At 31.6% G+C, this 23,083-nt stretch overlaps 2 protein-coding genes, 1 long non-coding RNA gene and 1 pseudogene across 3 annotated transcripts; 1 reads left to right on the forward strand and 3 right to left on the reverse strand.

Moving 5' to 3' along the window:
- The first annotated feature begins 227 nt into the window (after positions 1–227).
- LOC107936917 (uncharacterized) lies at positions 228–1,223 on the forward strand. The gene is made up of 2 exons (XR_001694518.2): positions 228–600; positions 957–1,223. It is a non-coding gene; the product is annotated as an uncharacterized lncRNA (long non-coding RNA).
- Positions 1,224–2,839: 1,616 nt separating this feature from the next.
- LOC107936918 (LEAF RUST 10 DISEASE-RESISTANCE LOCUS RECEPTOR-LIKE PROTEIN KINASE-like 2.3) lies at positions 2,840–6,693 on the reverse strand. The gene is made up of 4 exons (XM_016869704.2): positions 5,690–6,693; positions 4,648–4,742; positions 4,475–4,504; positions 2,840–4,154 (listed from the first exon to the last, which is right to left on the reverse strand). The coding sequence occupies exons 1-4, from the start codon at positions 6,430–6,432 to the stop codon at positions 3,022–3,024; spliced, it is 2,001 nt and encodes a 666-aa protein (XP_016725193.1). The 5' UTR covers positions 6,433–6,693; the 3' UTR covers positions 2,840–3,021.
- A 6,343-nt stretch (positions 6,694–13,036) lies between these two features.
- On the reverse strand, positions 13,037–14,246 carry LOC107936932 (rust resistance kinase Lr10-like; annotated as a pseudogene).
- Positions 14,247–18,438: 4,192 nt separating this feature from the next.
- On the reverse strand, positions 18,439–22,385 carry LOC107936931 (uncharacterized). Its single transcript, XM_041086807.1, has 5 exons — positions 21,275–22,385; positions 21,088–21,189; positions 19,894–20,993; positions 19,623–19,719; positions 18,439–18,682 (listed from the first exon to the last, which is right to left on the reverse strand). Exons 1-3 carry the CDS (start codon positions 22,364–22,366, stop codon positions 20,283–20,285), a joined length of 1,905 nt encoding a protein of 634 aa, XP_040942741.1. The 5' UTR covers positions 22,367–22,385; the 3' UTR covers positions 18,439–18,682; positions 19,623–19,719; positions 19,894–20,282.
- Between the last annotated feature and the right edge of the window lie 698 nt (positions 22,386–23,083).

Consider the following 23,083-nt stretch of genomic DNA (forward strand, 5'->3'; position numbering starts at 1 on the left):
AATATTATATTTAATATTAAATATATTTTTTAAAAAATAACGGAATAATAAATAATTAAATAAATTAAAAGAAAATTAAGCACATTAATTAGTAGGGAATAGATTGAATTTAAAACAGAATTGAAAGAAATAAATGAAAATAAAATAAAGTAAAGGGGCTTAATGTAACGTGCGGATAAATTGGGGGACCAAATAGGAAATAATCCCGTCCTTCCAAAACGCGGCGTTGCAACCTGGGTCGAAATGAAACAAAAACAAAATGCTGGGAGAAATTTAAATAAATAAAAAACTGGTTTGAACACGCCATGAAATTGGATTGGGGTGACCATTTGCAAAAATTCCCCCTTTGAGCTATAAAACGCGCGGATCTGGGACTAGCGGGTCGGGTCGCGATGCGGGTTGGCAGATACGACGCTGTTTTGGGGCCACTGAAGCAATCCCCAAACGACGCCGTTTAGACGCCCTTCATATTCAGTTGACTAATAAAAAACCCAAGCATTTTGCCTCTCAACCGCCGCGCCGCTCTCACGCCCGTTACCTCCGTCTGAACACCGATTACAACGGAGTTAACGGAGATGCGACGACACCGGAAACAAAAAGGTAAGTCCCCCTTCTATCGTTTGGTATTTTCGTATAGTAAGTGAAAAGAAAAAAAACGATTCGAATAAAATCAGAAAAGAAAATCTGCCATCACCTTTTTAAAAACGATTCTAGTGCTTTTCTTTGGTTTCTTTTTTTTTTTTGTGTGTTCGTCAGTGTCCTCTTTGACAGATTTTGTAATCGGCTTTTATAGCCGAAATGAAAAAAGAAAAATAAATAAATAAAATAAAATCTATTTTTCACGTTCTGCTATTTTGCTGTTGTTGCCTTGTTATTTTTTCTGTTATTCCGCTGTTTCGTTCGCTGGCATATTGTTGCCCGTTTTTGTTATCCGATTGCTGGTGTACGGAGGCCAGCTGGAGTGGAGGCGCGCGTGGAGTCCTAGCGCGACGTGCGTGGGAGGGGCCGTAGTTCCGGCTGCGGCGCAGACTATTCCAGAAACCTTAGGGGTTTCTGGAAATTGGGCCACTTCGAAGCGGGTTAGGGTTTAATTGGGTCTGAGTTTATTGGGCTCGTGTCTGGGTAATTTAGGTTAAAATGGTTTGGGCCATGTAGGGTTTATTATTTGTAAATGGACTTTTGTTGTATCAGGACTCTTTGGATTTATTAAATTTTGGTTTTAATATTTAGTACATGGGCCGGGCAAAATGGGTTATTACATATTTGAACATAAAAAAGGAAGGTTCGAAGTTATATTTCTCAACATATGAATGTATTTATACTATGCTTGAGAGATTAATTGAGTTCGTGTCACTATCAAACGTCATAATCTTCATTACCTAAATTTTATCATATTAACCGATGTCATATTTAACTTTTATACTATTTTTTTTTAAACTCGTTACATCATTGTTTTTTCACCTACATCATGGGTGTGCCATAATCTAATACATCTTTATGTCGATAAGTACTAGTCCCATATGCATGGGAGAGTATTAAGTTGAATTATTAAGTTTAGAGTTTACTATAATAATTTTATATTCAAATGGTTTATTCTAACAAGTTAATTTTAATTTCATTGAAATTACTTAGTGGAAAATTTTATAATTTAATACAATTAATTTTATTATATTATAATGAAAAGCAAAAGAAAAGAAGATTTTAAATTGTTAAAAAAATTTAAATAAATTTGGACCATATACTTGTAGACAAACCTTTATCACTTTAATGAATTCCAACTATATTGAGGATGACCAAGAGAATGCAAGTCTTAAGTCTTCATTGAAACACAAAAACATTTTAAGTCTTTTAGTTTTTATATCATTGCTTTGGTCGTTTTGTGTTATGTAAGTCAAGCTAGGCATATTCCACCCCCAATCCATGGATCACGCTAGACAAGACTCAATGCCTAATTTTATTGATCTTTTATTTTATTCCACAACTACTAAGTACTTTTAAAATATTTTTTAATATAATTACATATGTTGGTTAAAGTTTCTTCTTCTTGATTTTATTTTATAATCTCTTTTTATTTTGCTTAATTTTAATTTTAGTTTTACATGTTGATTAAAAAAAATAGACGAAGAAAATTACACTATTTTTTTACTAAATTTGAGAGAAGATCATATCTGTCATTTGGGAAAGCAGAACATATGGGGAATGAAATGGCTTTTGCACTAGCAATAGTTGGGGTTAAGCTTTCGGAGACCTTTAAAGTATGGTGGTTGATAATACTCTAAAATGACATACTTTTATGTGTTAATTTGCATATATGTTGGTTAAAGTTTCTTTTCTTGATTTTATTTTATAATCTCTTTTTATTTTGCTTAATTTTAATTTTAGTTTTCAATTCTAAACTCCTCCTTTTTTCTTTTTCTTTTTTTACATATTGATTAAAGAAATAAAATTATCACTGATTTCTATGGATACAATCTTACTACAACTTGACAAAAAAAATTTAAGCTGAAAGAGATTGGATTTAGTGGTACAATAGAATATTTTCATTGCTTTTGTGCTATTCTAAACATTCATAACACTACTAGGCCTATTAGGAACATAAAACAAAAATAAAGAGATCCCATTGAAAAGAAAAATCCAAGTCCATGGAACAGAGAGCAGATTTCTTGGATATTCTCCTACTCAAGTTCACACCTACGATAACCACACTGGCGAGGTTGGCTTTTCAATCGCAAGGCATAAATGTTATTTAAGTTCCCAAGAGCGGCAATCTTAGTTTAGATGGCTAGCGAGGCAAGCATGAAAGAATAAATTTAGAAACAAATCAAAAGCGGCCATTAGGTGGCTAAACAATGGGAGTTTTTTTCTTATAATTTGGGATGCACGTTCCAAACTTTGATAGGGAACAAAAATATAAATCTGCCGACATATACAACACACATGATAAGATACTTTATACGTATAAAAGAAAATTAATATAAAACTACAAAGGTGAGATAATGAAATGAGATATTTCCAACCCCATTAGACATTTGAATTAATTATATTAACAGCCGAGGATGATGTACTTGGCTTATCAGCAGAGCTCTCACAACCATCTACTTCCATCGATGTTTGAAGAGGAAGTTGATGAAATGGTTTAGGAGGCATTTGAAGGAGTTCAACATCCCCTTCAAGCATCTTTAGCACTTCGCTCATTGAAGGACGATCAATAGACAATAATTGTATGCACCAAAAGGCTGTTATTATCATCTTTTTCACCAGTACTTTTTCATCATCAGAAACATCTCCTAGCTTCATGTCCTCTCCTTGATCCAATTGGTCATAGATCCATGATGGAAAATAGATCTGACTAGTGCGGTCAACAAATGCATTTAAATTCTTTCTCCTTCCTACCATTTCCATCAATAACATTCCAAAGCTATAAACATCGGCCTTGTATGATATGCCTCCAAGATTTTTGTAAACCAATTCAGGAGCAATGTATCCTATTGTGCCTCGTGCAGCAGTGAGAGAGACAATGCTATCCTCCACTGAATACAACTTAGCAAGACCGAAATCTGAAACTTTTGGATTAAAATTCTCATCTAAAAGAATATTGTGTGGCTTGATATCAAAATGCAAAATTTGCATGTCACACCCTTGATGTAAGTAGTCAATTCCTCGAGCCACCCCAAGCGCAATATCAAACATTTTTTTCCATCCTAATGTCTCCTTATTTTCTTCTGAAAATATGATTTTATCTAAAGATCCATTTGACATGAACTCATATACAAGAGCTTGCTTTGACCCCTTCACGCAAAATCCAATAAGTTTTGCCACATTAACATGATGAATTCTCCCAATAGAAGCAACTTCATTTATGAAATCTTGGCCATTACCCTTTGACTTGCATAACAATTTAATTGCCACATAATGTCCACTGCGAAGCTTTCCTTTAAAGACAGAGCCATAACCCCCTTCACCTAATTTATATTTAAAATTTTTTGTCATTTTTTTAATTTCTTTGAAAGAATATCTAATTGGTGCTAGACTGTGACTTTGAAGAAACTCTTCAATCTTATTATCCATGGATAAATGTCTTCTATTCCATTTGTAAATAAGAAGCCCAAACAAACAAGGTATCCCAAGCAAAGCCCTGAGTATGAAGAACCCCGCTTCAAAAACAAGAAAGTATTGTACTACTTTAGTACTTTGTGAGATCAAAAACTAATTATCTACATTCTCAAAATGTCTATACAAGCGACAGTCGCTTGCTCTCTTAAAACAAACACATACTTATTTGATATACCAAAACAAGATAAAATTAAGATAGATTTCAAATATTTAAAAAGTGGTTTGTAGTTTTTATAACTTAAAATCAAATTATAAATATAAAGAATCTTTCATTTTTTTTTTCTCAAATTAAACGTGAATAGTTTTTTCTTTCTATTTCTCAATGTTTTGGATATATTAAAAATTGAGACCATAAGTATACCTGTTACTCCAAGATAAAAATTATCCTGTGCTGTGGAAACACAAAAACAAAAAGATACATCAATATTACCAGAAAGTAAAAAGTTCAAAGATCAGTAAAAAACAAATAAAACCTGCAAATCACACCATCTCATCAGCCGACCCAAAATAAAAAAAAATAAAAAAAAATCATACCATAATAGTTAGAATAATAAAAAATGCCGCCGTAGAAAATTGATCGTGAAATGCTCCCAAAATAGGCTCTCAATTTATATTGCACATCGAACAATCTGCAGTATTCAGTACATCTAAATAAGCAAAGCTATTGTAGATGGGACCAATGAGCTAAACATTAGACTAGATTTATATAACACTCTATTAACAATTCTTCTAAATGTATTTTATATTAAAATTACAATATATATATAAAGTTCCAAATTTTACTATATATTGGCACAAGAATTATGTGTGAAAAAAAAAAGTAAAAGGGATCAAATTATCTTATTATAAAAGTAGTAGGGGATTTTGTTGTGTGTATCCAAAAAAATCTTGGCAGAGTGTCTTTCTATGATTATACAAAAATTATTAACAATAACAACAATTGGCTGAGTATTAATTACATATCAAATATTTGATTATACATAAAAAATTAGTAACGATTATTTATAATGTGTTTCATATAAAAAATCAATAAAAAGTTCTATTAATATTGACTATATTTCCCCGTTTATTGCACTGTAAATTACTAAAATACTCTACAAAGGGGAAAAAAAAAGTCTAGTAATTATTGTTACATGAAAATGAAAAAAGGAGGAGTTGTAGCCGTAATTGTAGTAATTAATCTAAAATGCTATCAGATTTATTCTTTCTATGATTGGGAAGTCCACAGAAATAAATTTTGAAATTGTACATAGACTTTTATTAATCTAAAATTGTACATAAATTTAAAAAATAACATAAAACAAATAAGTAGGTCTACATAAAGCAAAAGTAAGACACTAAATTAGAAATGTTATTAAGGTTTTTCTTTCTTTCTTTTTTCCCATTTGATTGTTCGGAATTCATAAATTTTAGTTACAAAACATGATACTTAATTAGCAAGATAAAATTTATTTGTGAACAAAAAAGTAAGTCGTACAAAAAGCAAAGGCAGATGTTCTAACTAAAAATTTCAGTCTAATGATGTAATTAATAATGCATACTTAGAATGTAAACTAAAATCACTGAAGAAACTTACACTTCTTTAAAGGAAACTTTGTTATTGTAGTCGCAGCCCTGGTAGGTGCATTCATTCCAAGTAACCCAAATACCTTCTAGTAGTTTTTTGTAGATATCCAATGTAAACATGCCTGTTATATTACGAACCATAATTGGAACCTCCGCTTCCACAGTGCAAGCTTGATTGATATCAGATGGGTGGATATTTCCATTTAAAAAATAAAAATGAAAAGTTGGAAGGGAAGAAGGAGGATTGGATTTGGTGGTACAACGAGAAGCCTCAATATAAAGTGATGATTTTATAGGTTTCGTGCAATTCACAACATAAATAATGCTAGACTCTAACCATCTACCATAATAATCATTAACAAAAAAATGAAGCGGTTTATATTTATAATAATTATCTATATAATCATAATAATAATCATATACAGAACTAAGAGGAAGGGAGTTACAATCATCTGTGTCCATGCTCGCATCGATCACTTGCATTGTATAATCTTCGTAAATGATTTGTTGGACAGAGAATTTCCCTCCTCTTCCAACTAAAGTGGTGCGATTATTGTTTTCACACTCTAATTCAAGGTTAATGTAACCACACTGGGGGGGTTGGCCTTTTATTCGGAAGGGAAAACTAATATTCAAATTTCCACAGAAAGTAGAGCCACAATCTTGGTTAATAAGATGCCTAGCAAAGCAAACACCAGGGAGTAGAATTACAAATAAAGCAAACAATGGTAGCTTTTCTTTTAATTTGGGCATGTTAAAATATTGGGTAGGATTGAAGAACAACAATGGGGGTTAACAATTAAGTTTCCAACTAAATCAAGGAAATATATTAAGTTTCTAACTTCAATGTGAGAAGAAGCATTATTGAGGACAGAAGACCCCAATCAAAGGATATCAGATTCCAAGAACAGAGCCAGGATTACGTTACAAAGGGGACCAAGGGGCAAGACTTTTCAAAAAAGATAAATTTCTTTTTTCTTAGCATAAAACTTCATAAATAAAAATGAAAAAGAGAGAATTAGAGGGGAGAGTACCTAAGTAACAAGCTTTATTTTAATACATTCTCTATATTTTTATTTTAATATATATAATTTATTATCTCCATCACTTACACAAATTAATAATATTATTAATTGAGTTAGTATCATAAGTTAATTCAACACTAATTCATAATTGAAGCAAAGATTACGTACTTATATGTTTAAATTTTATTTTATGCACAATTTAATTTAATCTTTTTAATTCACTATTTCTTATGTTATTATGATTAACTAATTTCAAATTATAATTTCTATTATTTATTATTTTTAAATATAAATTTATGAGTTTTACATGAATGCATATGGTATAGAATTTTTAGTATATAAAATATTTTATGTGAAAAGAAGTGTGAACGAAAGACAAAAGACGTTGACGAGTAGAAATAAAGTAAAGGCCGCCTTACATGACCCAACAATGGGAGTTTTACTTTTAAATCGTGATATTATTTTTATCTCTTTATATGAACTTTAAAAAAAATGCATTCACTTTATAGTTGTTGATCCCAAAACTTCCCAAAATTTAATTACTTAAAATTTACCTTCTCAATCAAAGACACTTTTAGTTTTTATATCATTTCTTTTGCAAATTTGTTATGTAATTTTTTTCATCTATATTGTGAATATGCTATAATCTAATACATTTTTATTTTAACAATTATTGGTCATGCATGAAAGAGTATAAAATTAAGTTATTAAGTTTAGAATTTATTATAACAATTTTAGATTCAAATAGTTTAATCTAACCAATTATTTTGAATTTCATTATAATTACTGACTTATTGATGATAAATTTTACAATTTACTACGATTAATTTGATTATCAGAAAACAAAAATAAAATAAAATTTTAATATCATTAAAAAATTTTAAATAAATTTGGGCTAAATATAAACCTTTATCACTTTAATAAATTCCAACTAAGACAATGCAAGTCTCCAAGTCTTCTTGGAAATACAAAAACATTGAAGTGGCTGAGAGACGACCATTATCGCTTTGGTCCTTTTGTGTTACGTAAGTCCATCATTTTTTATAGTTAGAGCCGTCAAGCAAGGCTCATTCCACCTTAACCCATGCATCACGCTAGACGAGATACAATGCCCAATTAAATATTTTTTTATTTATTTTATTCGACGAACACTTAAGTACTCTTTAAATAATTTTTAATATAATTTTATGTGTTTTTATCCTTTTACAAGAATTTTAAATATAATCCAGAGTGGTAAATATTTTGCATTGAGTCATTGTTGTTGGGCAACCCGGGGTGACAGACTGATTGAGTTGAGAAAACCATTGTTGTTGGAGAATTCGGGGGTGACAATTTGTATATCCGTTCCGAGGTCTACTTGAATACGATTGAGCTTCTAGACTCGGAAATTGTTGATATGATCACATGGAATTGGGCATATATAAATGTGTAATGTACACTGAATGATGAATTTATGCTTGTGATATGAATGGTAAGTTTAATAGTTTGTTTTCTGTGCACAGATTAGGTTCGATTCGAGAATCTCGAGTATTAATTTAGCATCCAGTGGAGAATCCTAGACTCAACGATAATACCCTATAATATCATGTCAGGACGAGACGAGGAACCCGTCGCCCCAACATAACACTTTGTAGATTGAGTATGGGGTATTACATTTAATATATTTACATATAGCCCAATAGGTAAACCCAAATTATCCACTAGGCTAGGCACCCAATTCAATTATCTAAGTAATTGTATATTTAAATTTTTTATACTCAATATTTATTAGTAATGTAGGATTACTAAAATTGTAAACTACTAACATATATAATATTTCTCGATCAATAAAATTTATTTAAAAAGAACCAAATGAGAACCATTATACAACTTTATAAAGTCGACAACACATCCAACATTTAAAGAACAAAGAAACTAGATATGTCAACAACAAAATAATAATGCCAATTGTCGAAACCGTTTTTTGAAAACAAAAATTTTGGTTGTCGACTTTTAAAAATAAAACTGGAGTCGCCACCGATCCTTTATTAAGGTGTGACCGGCCCACCTTAAAAATTATTTTGGTCTACGAATTTTGAGAAAACGAGTCCGGGAGTCAGTTACACACGAGGAAGGGTTAGCACCCTCGTAACGCCCAAAATCGGTACCAAATTGATCATTTAATGCCTTAGTGTCGAAGGTTAAAAAGATTTTTAAATCAACTCAAATGATGAAATTTAAAAAAGGATAATCAATTGTTCAAGTCATGTAAAGAAATCGAGTCCCAATACGTTAGGGTACAATTCCTCATAATCCCCGAACTTTGAATATCAATTTTATTTTATGTGAAAATCTTCATTTTGAGAAAGTAACAGGCCACACTCAATACGTTAGGGCACAACAAGTTAAATTCTCAAATATGATTTTTATGCTCATGCATTTTGAATAAAGAATATTCTCGGTCATTTAAGATTGACAAAGAAAATCAGAATCCAATACGTTAGGGCTTAATTTCTCTCGAAAATCCCAAACCTCAAATAATGCTCTTATTCAAAAAAAACCTTTAAATCTAGAAAATAACTTTGATGAATAATTAAAACCAAAATATATTTTCAAAAGGGTATGTTAAAGTTAATATACAATATGATACAGATACTTTAATTTACCACATACACGAATAAATATTTGCAAATATATATACAAATGCAATATAACAGTAAAGCTGCAAACATATGTACACGTATATCTAACATATATACAAGTATACATGCAAATTGAAGGAATGAAATATATCCAATAAATCAAACAGAAAACATGTATTCAAAATAAAATAAAAGAAAAAAAATGCATATGTATATATTTACAGAATAAAAGAAATATATATGTATATCTATAAAATATAAAGTATATAAAAATGAAAAAACAATATAACAACGTACAACAAAAATATATGCATGCGTTTATAAAGTTTAAATATATAATATAAAAAATATGTATATGTATACTATATAAAAGATGCGTATCTAAATATAGAAATAATAATAATTACGGCAATAATAATGTTAATAATAATAACAAAAAAATATATACAAAAAAATAATGGTAGAGCATAATCACGATAATAACATTTAAAAATAAAATAGCTTAAAAAGAAATGATCCAGATTGAACAAAAGACAGAAAAATGGGGGCAAATTCGAAATAAATAAAAAAAGGACCAACTCGAATGCGCAAGCGACAATGGAGGACCAAAAGAGAAATTATTCCCGCCTCTCAAAACGCTGCACAACAACATGGGCCAAATTGAAACAGAAATAAAACTTGCAGGAAAATTTAAGAGAAATCAGAAGCTTAATTTAAACACACCGCAAGACTAGGGGGACCGAATGCGAAAATAGACCATTTAAGGTCTGACGCGCGGACCCCCCCTTCCCCAAACAGCACCATTTCGTCTTTGCTTTTAAATTTTAAAAGAAACAAAATTAAAACTAAAAGAAAGTTTCAGATTCTTTCTTTTTCTGTATGATTTTTTTAGGGTTCCCTCAACCCTTTGAGCACCGCCGCTCCCCTTTGCGCCAAGGCTCCGATTGCGACGGAGATGGCCACGACTCGGCGGGTTCGGCGTATGGGTAAGTTTTTCCTTCCTTTTCTTTATATTTTAAATGAAAAATAAATAAGAAAAAATAAAAAATAAAAACACGATTCACCTTCGAAAAAAATCTTTGAAATCTCAGTATTTCTCTTTATTTTCGTTTGTTTTTACACTCCAAAAAAAACTCCCCCACATTTACACAATATAAATGGCCTTTTATAGCCCAAAATCGAAAAAATAATCAAATCTAAATGCTATTTTTTTGCTGTTTCTTCTCTCCGGGACTCTTTGAGTCCGTGTTTTTGCAGGTGTTCGTGGAGAGAAACGCGTTCATGGAGGAGAGATCAGCCCGAGACGTGCGGCGCTTGGACGCTTGCTGAAGGCGTTGGGGGCTGTTGCTGGTGGCTTGCTGCTTAGGGCTAGGTTTTTTTTTGCTTTTTGTTTTTTTGCTGTATTAGGCTTGTTTAATGCTTTGGGCCCGTTTATTGGTTTGGGCCCGGGCATATTTGGGCTTGTACAGCTGCCCCTCTTTGCTCATTATCGTGTAACGAGAATAGAACAAAGACTAAAAGCCCAATTATGCCCGGTTTTACTGAGCCTCGACTTCTTCAGTACTTCTTTACTTCAAATAACCTCATTCCTTCCTATTGCATCTTCAGAGGTATAGGAACTGGTGTTTCAATCTACTCCACTGCAATGTATGTTAGGGAGATAGGGTTCGTATGTTGTAGCTTCTCAAAAGAATTAAATTTGTTATCTTTAATCTGCTCCACTGCAACTTCAGGGAGATAAGACCTGTAGCTTCAATTTGTTCTGCTACAACTTAAAAAATAAATATTAACATGATCTGCTCTACTGCAACTTCAGAGAGATGAGATCTGCGGCTTTAATCCACTCCATTGCAACTTCAAGGAGATAGGAATACTGGCTTCAATGTACTCCATTGTAACCTCAGGGAGGTAAAATCGGCCATCTTCGATCTACTCCACTACTGCTTAGGGAGATAAGATCTGTAATCTTCAATCTATTCCACTGTTGCCCAGGGAGATAGAATTACTAGCTTCAATGTACTCCACTGCAACCTCAAGGAGGTAAAATCCACTATCTTCGATCTGCTCCACTATTGCTTAGGGAGATAAGATCTGTAATCTTCAATCTATTCCACTGCTGCCCAGGGAAGTAGAATTACTGGCTTCAATGTACTCCACTGTAACCACAGGGAGGTAAAATCTGCCATCTTTGATCTGCCCCACTACTGTTTAGGGAGACAATATATGAAATCTTCAATCTATTCCACTGCTGCCCAGGGAGATAGAATTATTGGCTTCAATGTACTCCACTGTAACCACAGGGAGGTAAAATCTGCCGTCTTCGATCTTCTTCACTGTCTATGCAGGAAGGCAAGATCTAAAATCTTCAGTCTATTCCACTGCTGCCCGGGGAGATAGAATTACTGGCTTCAATGTACTCCACTGTAACCACAATGAGGTAAAATCTGCCGTCTTCGATCTTCTTCGCTGTCTATGCAGGAAGGCAAGATCTAAAATCTTTAGTCTATTCCACTGCTGCCCAGAGAGATAGAATTACTGGCTTCAATGTACTCCACTGTAACCACAGGAAGGTAAAATCTACCATCTTCGACCTGCTTCGCTGTCTATGCAGGAAGGCAAGATCTAAAATCTTCAGTCTATTCTACTGCTGCCCAGGGAGATAGAATTACTGGCTTCAATGTACTCCACTGTAACCACAAGGAGGTAAAATCTGCCGTCTTCGACCTGCTTCGCTGTCTATGCAGGAAGGCAAGATCTAAAATCTTCAGTCTATTCCACTGCTGCCCAGGGAGATAGAATTATTGGCTTCAATGTACTCCACTGTAACCATAGGGAGGTAAAATTCACCACCTTTGATCTGCTCCACTGTCTATGCAGGAAGGCAAGATCTGCTATCTTCAACCTGCTCCACTGTCTCCGAGGGAGACGAGGTTGGTGTCTTCGATCTGCTTCACTGTCGATGCAGGAATGCAAGATCTGTTATCATCACTGATCTGTTTGGGCTTGTACACCAACATTCTCATATACGAAAACAAAATTGTTCTAAAAATAGAAGATAGAGCATCGCACCTAGAGTGTAGAAATACTTGGATTCAATCATTGTAACAACGAAAATGGAAACAAGACAGTCAGCATCCTCATCATCACAATGAATTCTCCTCTACAATGCAATAACACAAGAAAATGCTATTTTAATAGAAACTCTTATAAATATTTAAAATTAACTTTTAAATGCATCATATCTTGATCTAAAGCAAAAGTTTTATCAAAACATGAAAAATCTAACCAATACAGATCAATTCAACCGAACCTCAAGCTATCTATGTAGTTACTTTTAATTTATATATAAATTTAATTACGGTTTAAATTTAAATATTTTTTAACAAAAATTGTAAATACTTAATATTGAACAAATAGCCAAATTAATGAAAATTTTAATTATGAACAATAACTTAACACATAGGTAGAATTTTTTTTTTAACTTAATAATATTAATAGCAATTGGACAGTATTAATTGTATATGAAAATAATGAAGCTTAAAAATTAAAATTTAAAGGTAATATCATTGTCAAATTTACTCAAAATTTATTTTTAACTATAGTTATCTATTTGGATATGTGACACACATCATAATATACAAGTATATATATATATTAGGCAAAATAATACAAAGCCAAAAGGTGAGATAATGAAGTAAAATGTTTCTAACCTTATGCAGTATTTGAACTTGTTATAATAACAGTATCCAATGATGTACTTGACTCATCATAAGAGTTCTCACAGCTATCAACCTTCATTGATGTTTCAAGAGGAAGTTGATGGAATGGCTTAGGAGGCATTTCAAGGAGTTCAACATCAGATTCAAGCATCTTCAAGACTTGATTCATTGAAGGACGATCAGAAGGAAGTAATTGTAAACACCAAAAGGCTATTATTATCATCTTCTTCACCATTGCTTTTTCATCGTCAGAAACATCTCCCAACTCCAAGTCCTCTCCTTGATCCAATCGGTCATAAATCCAAGATGGAAAATATATTTGACTAGTGTGGTCAGCAAGTCCATTCACGTTCTTTCTCCTTCCTACCATTTTCATTAGTGACATTCCAAAACTATAGACATCAGCTTTGTATGAGATGCCTCCAAGATTTTTGTAAACCAATTCAGGAGCAATATATCCTGTTATTCCTCGTGATGCAGTGAGAGAGATAATGCTATCATCTACTGAATACAATTTAGCAAGACCAAAATTTGAAAATTTTGGATTAAAATTCTCATCAAGAAGAATAATGTGTAGTTTGATATCAAAATGAAGAATTTGCATGTTACATCCTTGATGCAAGTAGTGAATTCCTTGAGCCACCCCAAGCACAACATCAAACATTTTTTTCCAACCCAAAGTGTTCTTATTTTCTTCTGTAAATATGATTTTATCTAAAGATCCATTAGACATATGAAGTCATATACTAGAGCTTGCTTTGATCCATCCACGCAAAATCCAATAAGTTTTGTCACATTAGCATGATGAATTTTCCTAATAGAAGCAACTTCATTTGTGAAATCTTGCCATTACCCTTTGATTTGCCCAACGATTTTACTGCCACATGATGCTTACTATGAAGTTTTCCTTTAAATACAGAACCGTAACCCCCTTGACCTAATTTATTTTTAAAATTTTTAGTCATTTTTCTATTTTTTAAAAAAAATACCTTATTAGCACCAGATTATTTTAGCTTTAAAGAAACTCTTTAATCGTATCATCCATAGATAAATGTCTTCTTCTCCATTTGTACGTAGCAAGAGCAAGCAAACAAATTATCCCAGAAAACGACCACAAAAAGTTAACTCCTCCTTGAAAGGATTACAATGCAACACGTCAATACTTGTGAAATTAATCAAATAATATATACCTTACATTCTCGAAAAAGTATATAATGTGATAGTTTTATGCTCTTTTATAATTAACTACTACTTGAAAGAGGGCATATGTCACTACTTTATGGAATTAATTTAGAAATAACAGTTAGTTTGTTAGATAGCATCATTGATGCCTTGCGTTTTCTCTTCTATACCAAATGAAAAACTTTGAAAGGCCATTGAGAACCCAAGAAAAATAATTCCAAATTATGTGTTATGTTTATATACTAGTAAGTGCACCTCAACAGATTCAAACTTAGAACTTCACACACAAAATAAATCAATAAATCATGCAAATTGGATACCAATTATTTTAACCTCACCATGGTCCATCAGTGATACTCAACTTTTATACTCATGTCAAATATACTTGAAGAAGGACAAAGTACAAGTATGATAACCTTCAATCTTCATAAATGAAACACAAGTCTAGAATCACCAAAAGATCATTATGAACACAAACTTAACCAAGACCAACATCTTTCTTTACTTGACAGAAATATTCTTTCATATACTAGAAGAAGATTGTTTTCTGCATTCAAACTCCTTAAAGAATGCTATAGATTTCTTAGTTTTGCGGTGAAATTACATATAAACTTGTATAGCATGATAGGCTCCTAATTCTTTTTTTTTCTCCCAGAATATAGCAAATATTTTTTCTCAACTAGTGCTAGAATTTGTATATGTGCAAATGTAAATCTGCAAATCTAAAATTAAATATACCCTTATTGCCAAACAGAGAATATACGTTCCTGTAAAAAAACACCACGAATAAAAACGAAATATAATTATTTCAAGAAAGCAATGAAACAGCACTATCAAAGCACTTCTAATGAATTTCGGGAAGCATACTTCTTGGTCGATACAGTGAATCGTAGACATGGAAAAGGAAATGTTCAAAGCTGTCCATATAGTTTCTGAATGCAATTTCCAACCCTGACAATCTGAATTATATATTCAACAAATCAAAGTAAAATTAATAAAGGGGTGTAAAGGAAAATTCCAAAGTTGTGTAAAGAAAATCAATGTAAGGTAATTTAAAACATTATATTCTGTTTTGTGGTATATGCTAAAAATATTACAACAATATATATATATTGGTAAAAAGTATGCAATGTCTATTACAGTATTAAGAGTTTTTAGGGAACGAAAGTTATTTTATATAATGAAAGGTGAGACAAATTTTATTTAAATTAATTAATACAAAATACAAATTATAGCATTAAAAGAATTTTTTTTATTATGCTATAAAAGGATTTTGCGATAAAATTTAACTCATCCACAATGGTGGAATTTTTTCGTACTACCAACTAAATTGAGAATTCGTGATATCTCTTCTTAAGATATATCAAAAATAAAAATAATATAATTAAAAAGACACACATTATATGTTAATAAGGTTTACAGAATCTAGAAACATCATGGTTGTAAAAACATAATAAAATTTAATTGCCAAAAATGTGAATACAATAAAAGGAGAAAAAACACAGCAGAGGCAGTTGCACATTGATCTGTCCATGCCCTCAGTTCGCCTATTTCTTATTAATACAACCGAGATTGGATATGGGTTTTTTCATTTTAGCCCACGTTGAATTCAATTTAAAGGAAAATATTTTTAAATTTAAATTTAATTGTTATAATTAATAAAAATGTATTTAATTTTATTAATATGTATAGTGAAACGGGCCATTAAATTTTTATTAATTAAAACATGCAATTTTCAACCGTTGAAAAGGAAAAAAAAATTCTAGTAATTACTGTTAAATGAAAATGGAAAAGTCTTTTGAATATTATCTTGATTGATATTGTATTATTGTCAATGCAAGAGAATATGAATTTGAATACGCTGAAGCACATTACCCTCATATTTATGGGTTGGAGAGGGACTATCGATAATTTTAAGTATTATATATAAAAAAAAAACAGATTTTATCAAACAAAAACATGATGTTTAATTTTAGGCACAAAAACATGATACTTAATTAGCATGATAAAATTTAATAGCGAAAAAAGGTAACATAAAATAAAAGAAGAAAAGGTAGGTCATACAAAAAGCAAAGACATTTTGTAACTGAAAATTTCAGTACTCTGATGATATAATTAGAGATCCCACCACTCAGAATGTAAATTAAAATCATTCAGAAAACTTACACAGCATTAAATGAAACTTTGTCTTTGTCGCATTTGATGTAGTAGCATACACTCCATCCATCCCAAGCATCTTCTAATAATTTAGAATAGATATCCATGATAGACATACTTGATGTATTATAAATCATGATCGAAATCTTCACTTTTACTGTGCAAGCTTGATTTATATCAGTTTGGTAAGTATTTCTATTTAAAAAATAGAAATGGGAAGTTGGAAGGGAAGAGGAAGTATTTATAAATTTGATGTACAATGAGAAGCCTCAATATAAAGTGATGATTTTATAGGTTTCGTGTAGTTCACAACATAGATAATGTTAGCCTTTAACTCTCTACCATAATAAAAAGGAAAAGGAAAATGATATAAAACGGTAGAAAAAGAAAATAGTTTATAATAACTATAATCATAATTAGAAAAATATGTGGAATTAAGAGAAAGGGAGTTGCAACCATCCATATTCAAACTCGCATCGACCACTTGTATTGTAGAATTTTCATAAAAAATTTGTTGGACAGAGAATTTCCCATTCTCTCCCAACTAAAATGGCGCGATTGTTGTTGTCACACTCAAATTCCAGGTCATGCCAACCACACTGGGGAGGTTGGTTTTTTAATCGGAATGGAAAACTGATATTCAAATTTCCACAGAAAATAGAGCCACAATCTTGGTTAATAAGATGCCTAGCGAAGCAGGCACAGGGAATAGCATTACAAATGAAGCAAAAGCGGACATTAGGTGACCAAACAATGGTAGTTTTGCTTTTAATTTTGGCATGCTAAAATATTGGGTAGGACTGAAGAACATCAATGGGGGCAAGGAAATATATAATAATAAAATATTTAAAATATTTTTAATTGATAGTTTATATATTTTATAGTTAAATTTAAATTTAAAAAAATATTTCTTTTACTATTTAAATTAAATTTAAACTGAACTAATTTAAATACAAAAATATTTATCCAAATCTAACTCAAATCAAGTTGGTGGGGTCACATTAGCAGAGTTTGTTGAAATGAAGGTGTGTAAAGTTGAAGGATTAGATAGGGATTTGGACTTCATTTATGAAAATGAAATTGAAGGTAGGTTTAATTTTTAACTAATAGAAGATGTGATTGAAGCCCATTCTTTTAGGAATTTTGGGCTCTTTGATTTCTGTATTCCCATTTCATCACCCATTCATTTATTTTTAATTCTTGGCAGTGTGTGGCCCACTAAATTTATTTTAATTTTATACACCGTATTGTTATTTAGGGATAAATATAATTTTTGACTCCTAATCTTGATAGTTAGGTATACTTCAGTACATATTTGTTTTGGTCTATTTTGTCACTTGAATTTGACTATTAGGTAAATTTTAATTTCTGAACTTGAAAAATACAAAAGTTTTATGATTCGACTTTTTGAGATTGTGCTACATCATCGCATGAAAATTAAAAAATATATATTTATATAAATTTTTAGAGGATAATGTGGTACAATCTCTAAGTGCCACGTCCATTATTTTAATAATTGGATTGGTGGTTGAATCTGTCAAAACCACTAGTTCTCGATTCGACCAGCTTGATCAGTTCGACTGTTGGACCAAGAATAATTAAATAAATCATTAAAAATTCATAAAAATCTAAAAAAATAAAATAAAATTTTGTTAAACCGAATAATCATGGTCAACAGTCGGGGGGGGGGTTTCTCAATTTTCGATTTTTATCAATTTCAAGCAATTTCTTATTAAATTGGTTCAACTTCTTTGCTCAAATCATTATATCGATTGATTCTAAATCCAACTGGTTTGATCATTATCCCATGTGAGATATTTAAATAAAAAGATTTACCCTCTTTCAAATCACTTACAAAAAAACTCTAAAAATTCGAGATAAAACACAAAAAAATTTAAGATCCAAAAGAAAATAAATGCATTAAAAATGTTATTTGTACGGGTAGTAATGTAGCCAATTAGTCTTGATAGGTTCCAAATCAATTAGCTTGATTCAGTATAAAGCGTAAACTATAGTATATTTAAAAAGAACCAAATGAAAACTACTATACAACTTTATAAAGTCGACAACACATCCAACACTCAAAAGCACAAAGAAACTAGATATATAAGTCAACAATAAAACAATAATCTCAACATTCTCAAACATGGCAACAAAAATATTCTAAAAAAAAAAGGAAATAGGACATCACACCTAGAGTGTTGAAATACTTGGACTCAATCGTTATAACAACGAAAAAGGAGACAAGATATCCAACATTCTCGTCACAATGCATTCTCCTCTGACTCATCGGCAATCTCTGCAATGCGACAACACAATTAAAGGCTACTGTGATAGCAACTCTTATAAATATTCAAAAATTAACTTTTAAACACATCTTATCTTAATATAAGGTAAATGGTTGATTCAAACATGAAAATTTGAACCAATTCATCTCACCTCAATTCAATTGAACATAACTAAATTGAGACAAAAATCTATTCATATGGTGTACATTTAATTTATATATGATTTCAATTATGGTTTAAATTTAAATACTTTTAACAAAAATTTTAAATACTTAATATTGAACAAATAATCAAAAAAAATTTATTATTATGAATAATAACTTAACACATAGGTAAAAGTTTTTTTTTACTTAATAATATTATTAGCAATCAGACATTATTAATTGTATATAAAAATAATGAAGCTTAAAAATTAAAATTTAAAGGTAATATCATTGTCAAATTTACTCAAAATTAATTTTAACTATGGTTATCTATGTACATATGTGACACACATAATAAGATACTTTAATTTTATCTATATATAAGGCAAAATAATACAAATTCCAATATTTGAACTTGTTATAATAACAGTATTCAATGACGTAGTTGTCTCATCATTAGAGTTTTCACAGCTATCAATCTTTATTGTGATGTTTTAAGGGGAAGTTGATGGAATGTCTTAGGAGGCATTTTAAGGAGTTCAACATCATATTTAAGCATCCTCAAGACTTTATTCATTGAAGGACAATAAAAAAAAGTAATTGTATACACCAAAAGGCTGTTATTATCGTCTTCTTTGCTATTTGAACATTTATAATAATTTTTAAGTTTAAACCAGAATTGCTTAAACCTAATTTGTTTTCAAACCTATAGTAGTCTATATCTGTATCTATATACACACAAGATATATATATATGATTAATAATTACTATTAATTAAAACAATGAAGGCCAATGTATTATGAAATACTTTATGAAGGAGAAGATATGCAAAGTTAAATTCCCCTAGTCCAGCTCCTCCTTTTCTTCATCTCCCTAGGAACCAAGAATGACACAACTTCTTCTTCCTGAAAAATGATAACAACTCCTTTAGTTTGATACATGCTAATTCAGTTTAGTTAATAATATCCTCTTTATCAACCTTTCCTTCCACAAGTTTAGTAATATCATATTGATTTCAATCGCTTAGCAATAATAAAATTCTTTTAACCTCAAAACAAAATTTATATATAAAGACTTACCTTAGAAAGTGCACAATCTATATGAGCAACAAATATTCCTGGGCATTCTTCACAATAGTAAACATGATGGTTTGGGTGTCTTTTTTCTTCACATGCATCACAGTAATGCTCCCCTGAATCATCTTCGATATACGAATCTTTAAGAGTTAAAGGATGGATGTGGCATTTGGATTTGATAATTTGAGGTAAGGATAGACATTCTAGGTGGAAATTGATGAAACACTCAAGACAACGATAGAAAGATTGCCCACTGCAAATTTCACCACAGTGACTACAAAATAGTTCAGCATAGATATCAATGAAGTCACGGTACATGGCAAAGAATCGATCAAAGTCCGTCCCAAAATAATAAAGATGGTGCATGTGAGAGTCAAGTTTTAGAGGGCGTGTTAGGGAAATTGCACATGCAATATGGTAGTTGACGCCACAATCTTTACAACCATAGTTATAACTCTTATGATAGCAGATGGTAACAGCTTTAGTGAACATGCATGGCACCCTCCATATCTCGTGTAGCTTAGAGTCAAAGTGTGTTGGGAATGAAAAGGTACTTGCATTTCTTGTGGTAACCTAAGGCAAGATTCATGAAGAACCCAACCACAGCTCATGCAATGGTATGTTGGACCAAAGATTTGCAATCGACAAAGATTGCATTGTCTTTTAACTAGAGGGTCAGTAAAATTGCAAAACAGTAGCTTGTGCTTGTGGGTGAAATGGAATAGCTCAGTTTCCCTCTCCGACTCTTTCAATGTTGTGCGCCCACTTTCAGAGGGTGCTCGAGTTGCGCATTTCAGATCGAGCTTGAAATCACAGTGCTCGCAAAGATAAAAGAAGCCGAAATAAAAATCTTGACACTTATCACATATATTTTGGCCCAGCGACATAGATGTAGCGTAGAGGTTGAGATGATGTTGAGGATGAAGAGGGTGTTGTATCTCATCGGGTAATTTAGCACAGTTTTCATGTAGGATATATAGGCATCCTTTACAGATGTAGCCTGGACCACTAAGTTCTAAACGACAAGCTCCGCAGACCCTTCCTCCGAAGTTTTCAGTTACCTCGCAAAATTTCAATGGATGTTTATGGAAGACTGGTCGGACCTGTACTTGTAAATAAACAACCAACAAACCTGTTAATTCATCATATTAAATATATGTAAAGACAATATATATAATTCCTTTGTTTCCTACCAACCAGAATCGTTTCAGTCTGCTCCATTTCCTTCAGCTTCGAAGCTTTAGCATCCATGGATATGGGAGGGGAGGGTGATGAGTCCTGTTTTGTTGATGTTTCCTCCTAATATACGGCAAACATTCCATTATTAGAAAACGAGGAATAAAGTAATATATAAAAGTAAAGCAAACTAAAGAAAGGGTGCGACCTGATTGAGCACACATTCAATATGAGCAATATATGTGCATTTTTGGCAATAATAAACTTCATGAGTTGGATCTCGTTCTTTCTCACAAATATCACAGTAATACTCTCCAATCTCATCTTCTCTAATTGGTTGATTAAGGAGGAGTGGATGTCTATGATATCTATGTTTAGCTAAAGGTGGAACTGGAACACATTTAAGATGGAGATTGAGATCACACTCCACACAACGATAAAAGGTGTCTAAACACAGCTCACGGCAGGAGCTGCATTGGAAATGATATTTGAGAATTGGATCCCTGAAAGTGGGACCAACATAAGTGAGACCGTGGTTGTGGCCCTCATGTTTAAGGGTAGGTAATAGTTTTGCACACCCAAAATCAAGGTTGAAATTGCAAATTTGGCAACCATAGGCGGCGGTGGAGAAGTCTTTACTCATACTAATCAATTGTGTACAAGCATTGCAAGTTGCGTCAACGAAATCCAAGCGAAGAGGGTGTGATGGATGGAAAGGATGGTTCAACGTTTTGGGTATCTTATCACTGCAAAATTCATGAAGGAAGAAGCCACAACTTTTACAACCGTAGAAAATGCCCGTCAGTGGCTTGTCACACCAACGACAATTATAATCATGTTCTCCCTCATTGCTATACTTGTAGAGGACCAGCGGGTGGATGTGGCAGTAATGCTGCATTGCCTGTTTCCTATCTGCATTGGATCTCTGCCTCTTCTTCCTAGCTACATGATCATCACTGCTTGCAAAAGCGCAAACTAAATCGAGCTCGAAGGCGCACCGACAACACGTGTAATTGGTGCCCGAAGAAATCGTCAAACATAGATCACAGGTAAATGGTGCGGAAGGACCAGACCAATCTAACATAAGATGGTGGTGTGAGTGGAGAGGATGTGTAATCTCTCGAGGCAGATATTGTATAGCTTTGGCGCACAATTCATGCAACCAGAGTTCGCACCTTACACATGCATAGGCTGCACCACAGATTTTCTCCGTGCATTTCTCACACCATTTATCATCTGTCTCATCATCGAGACAATGATAGCCCATTGAATGCTCATGACTGGCAAGTTTGATCTCCATATCTCAAACAAAGATAAGATTAAATGATAAAAGATAATATGGGAAGAAAACATTTGATTTCTAATTAATTATATATATATATATAAATATGTAGGTATTAATAGACACTTCAGTTTCAATCTTTAGTATTACTTTTATCTTTGATAAAATGCCATTTATTGAAAGATTAATAGCTTTCAAATAATTATTTATTAAGTTATTGGTGATGTATCTTAATATTGTTCATAATAATATATAAACCTGTCAGTTAATTAAATATAAACTATCATTATTATTATTTCTTTCAACTATTGTATTTTACTAGAATTAGCCTTTAAAGGACGCCAATAACTTTTTGAACTAATGATAAAAGTAGTATGTATAAAAGTTTGAGTTTAATTCTAAACAACCTTATCCCATAGATATGCATGAAGATAGTTAAAAAGTACAAGTAGTTTTTTAAATTTAAATTTTAATTTTAAGATAATAACTATTCACTTTGTGTTTAGAGTACATAATTTTTACACAAATGTGGTAGAGTTTTTAGTTTAAGATAATATTTTATATAACTTTTTTTACTTTTTACTTTTTTTTCCAACTGAATTAATTTTCAGTTAACTCAATTAAAATTATAGAAATGAATAATTTTATGATACTATAACTAATTTATATATTTTAGAATGGATTTTAAAGTAGGCATATATTTCCCATCATACAAGAAAATAATATTATTTTGTA

This window comes from Gossypium hirsutum, chromosome D01, assembly GCF_007990345.1.
Source record: "Gossypium hirsutum isolate 1008001.06 chromosome D01, Gossypium_hirsutum_v2.1, whole genome shotgun sequence".
NCBI lineage: Eukaryota > Viridiplantae > Streptophyta > Magnoliopsida > Malvales > Malvaceae > Gossypium > Gossypium hirsutum.

Coding starts and splice junctions, on each gene's coding strand:
- LOC107936918 (XM_016869704.2), bottom strand. CDS start 6,432: ATGCCCAAATTAAAAGAAAAGCTACCATTGTTTGCTTTATTTGTAATT. Junction 4,743..5,689: donor AAAGTTTCCTTTAAAGAAGT/GTAAGTTTCTTC, acceptor TGAATACTGCAG/ATTGTTCGATGTGCAATATA. Junction 4,155..4,474: donor TTTTTATCTTGGAGTAACAG/GTATACTTATGG, acceptor TTGTTTTTGAAG/CGGGGTTCTTCATACTCAGG.
- LOC107936931 (XM_041086807.1), bottom strand. CDS start 22,366: ATGGAGATCAAACTTGCCAGTCATGAGCATTCAATGGGCTATCATTGT. Junction 21,190..21,274: donor TTGAATGTGTGCTCAATCAG/GTCGCACCCTTT, acceptor GCCGTATATTAG/GAGGAAACATCAACAAAACA. Junction 20,994..21,087: donor AGCAGACTGAAACGATTCTG/GTTGGTAGGAAA, acceptor TTACAAGTACAG/GTCCGACCAGTCTTCCATAA.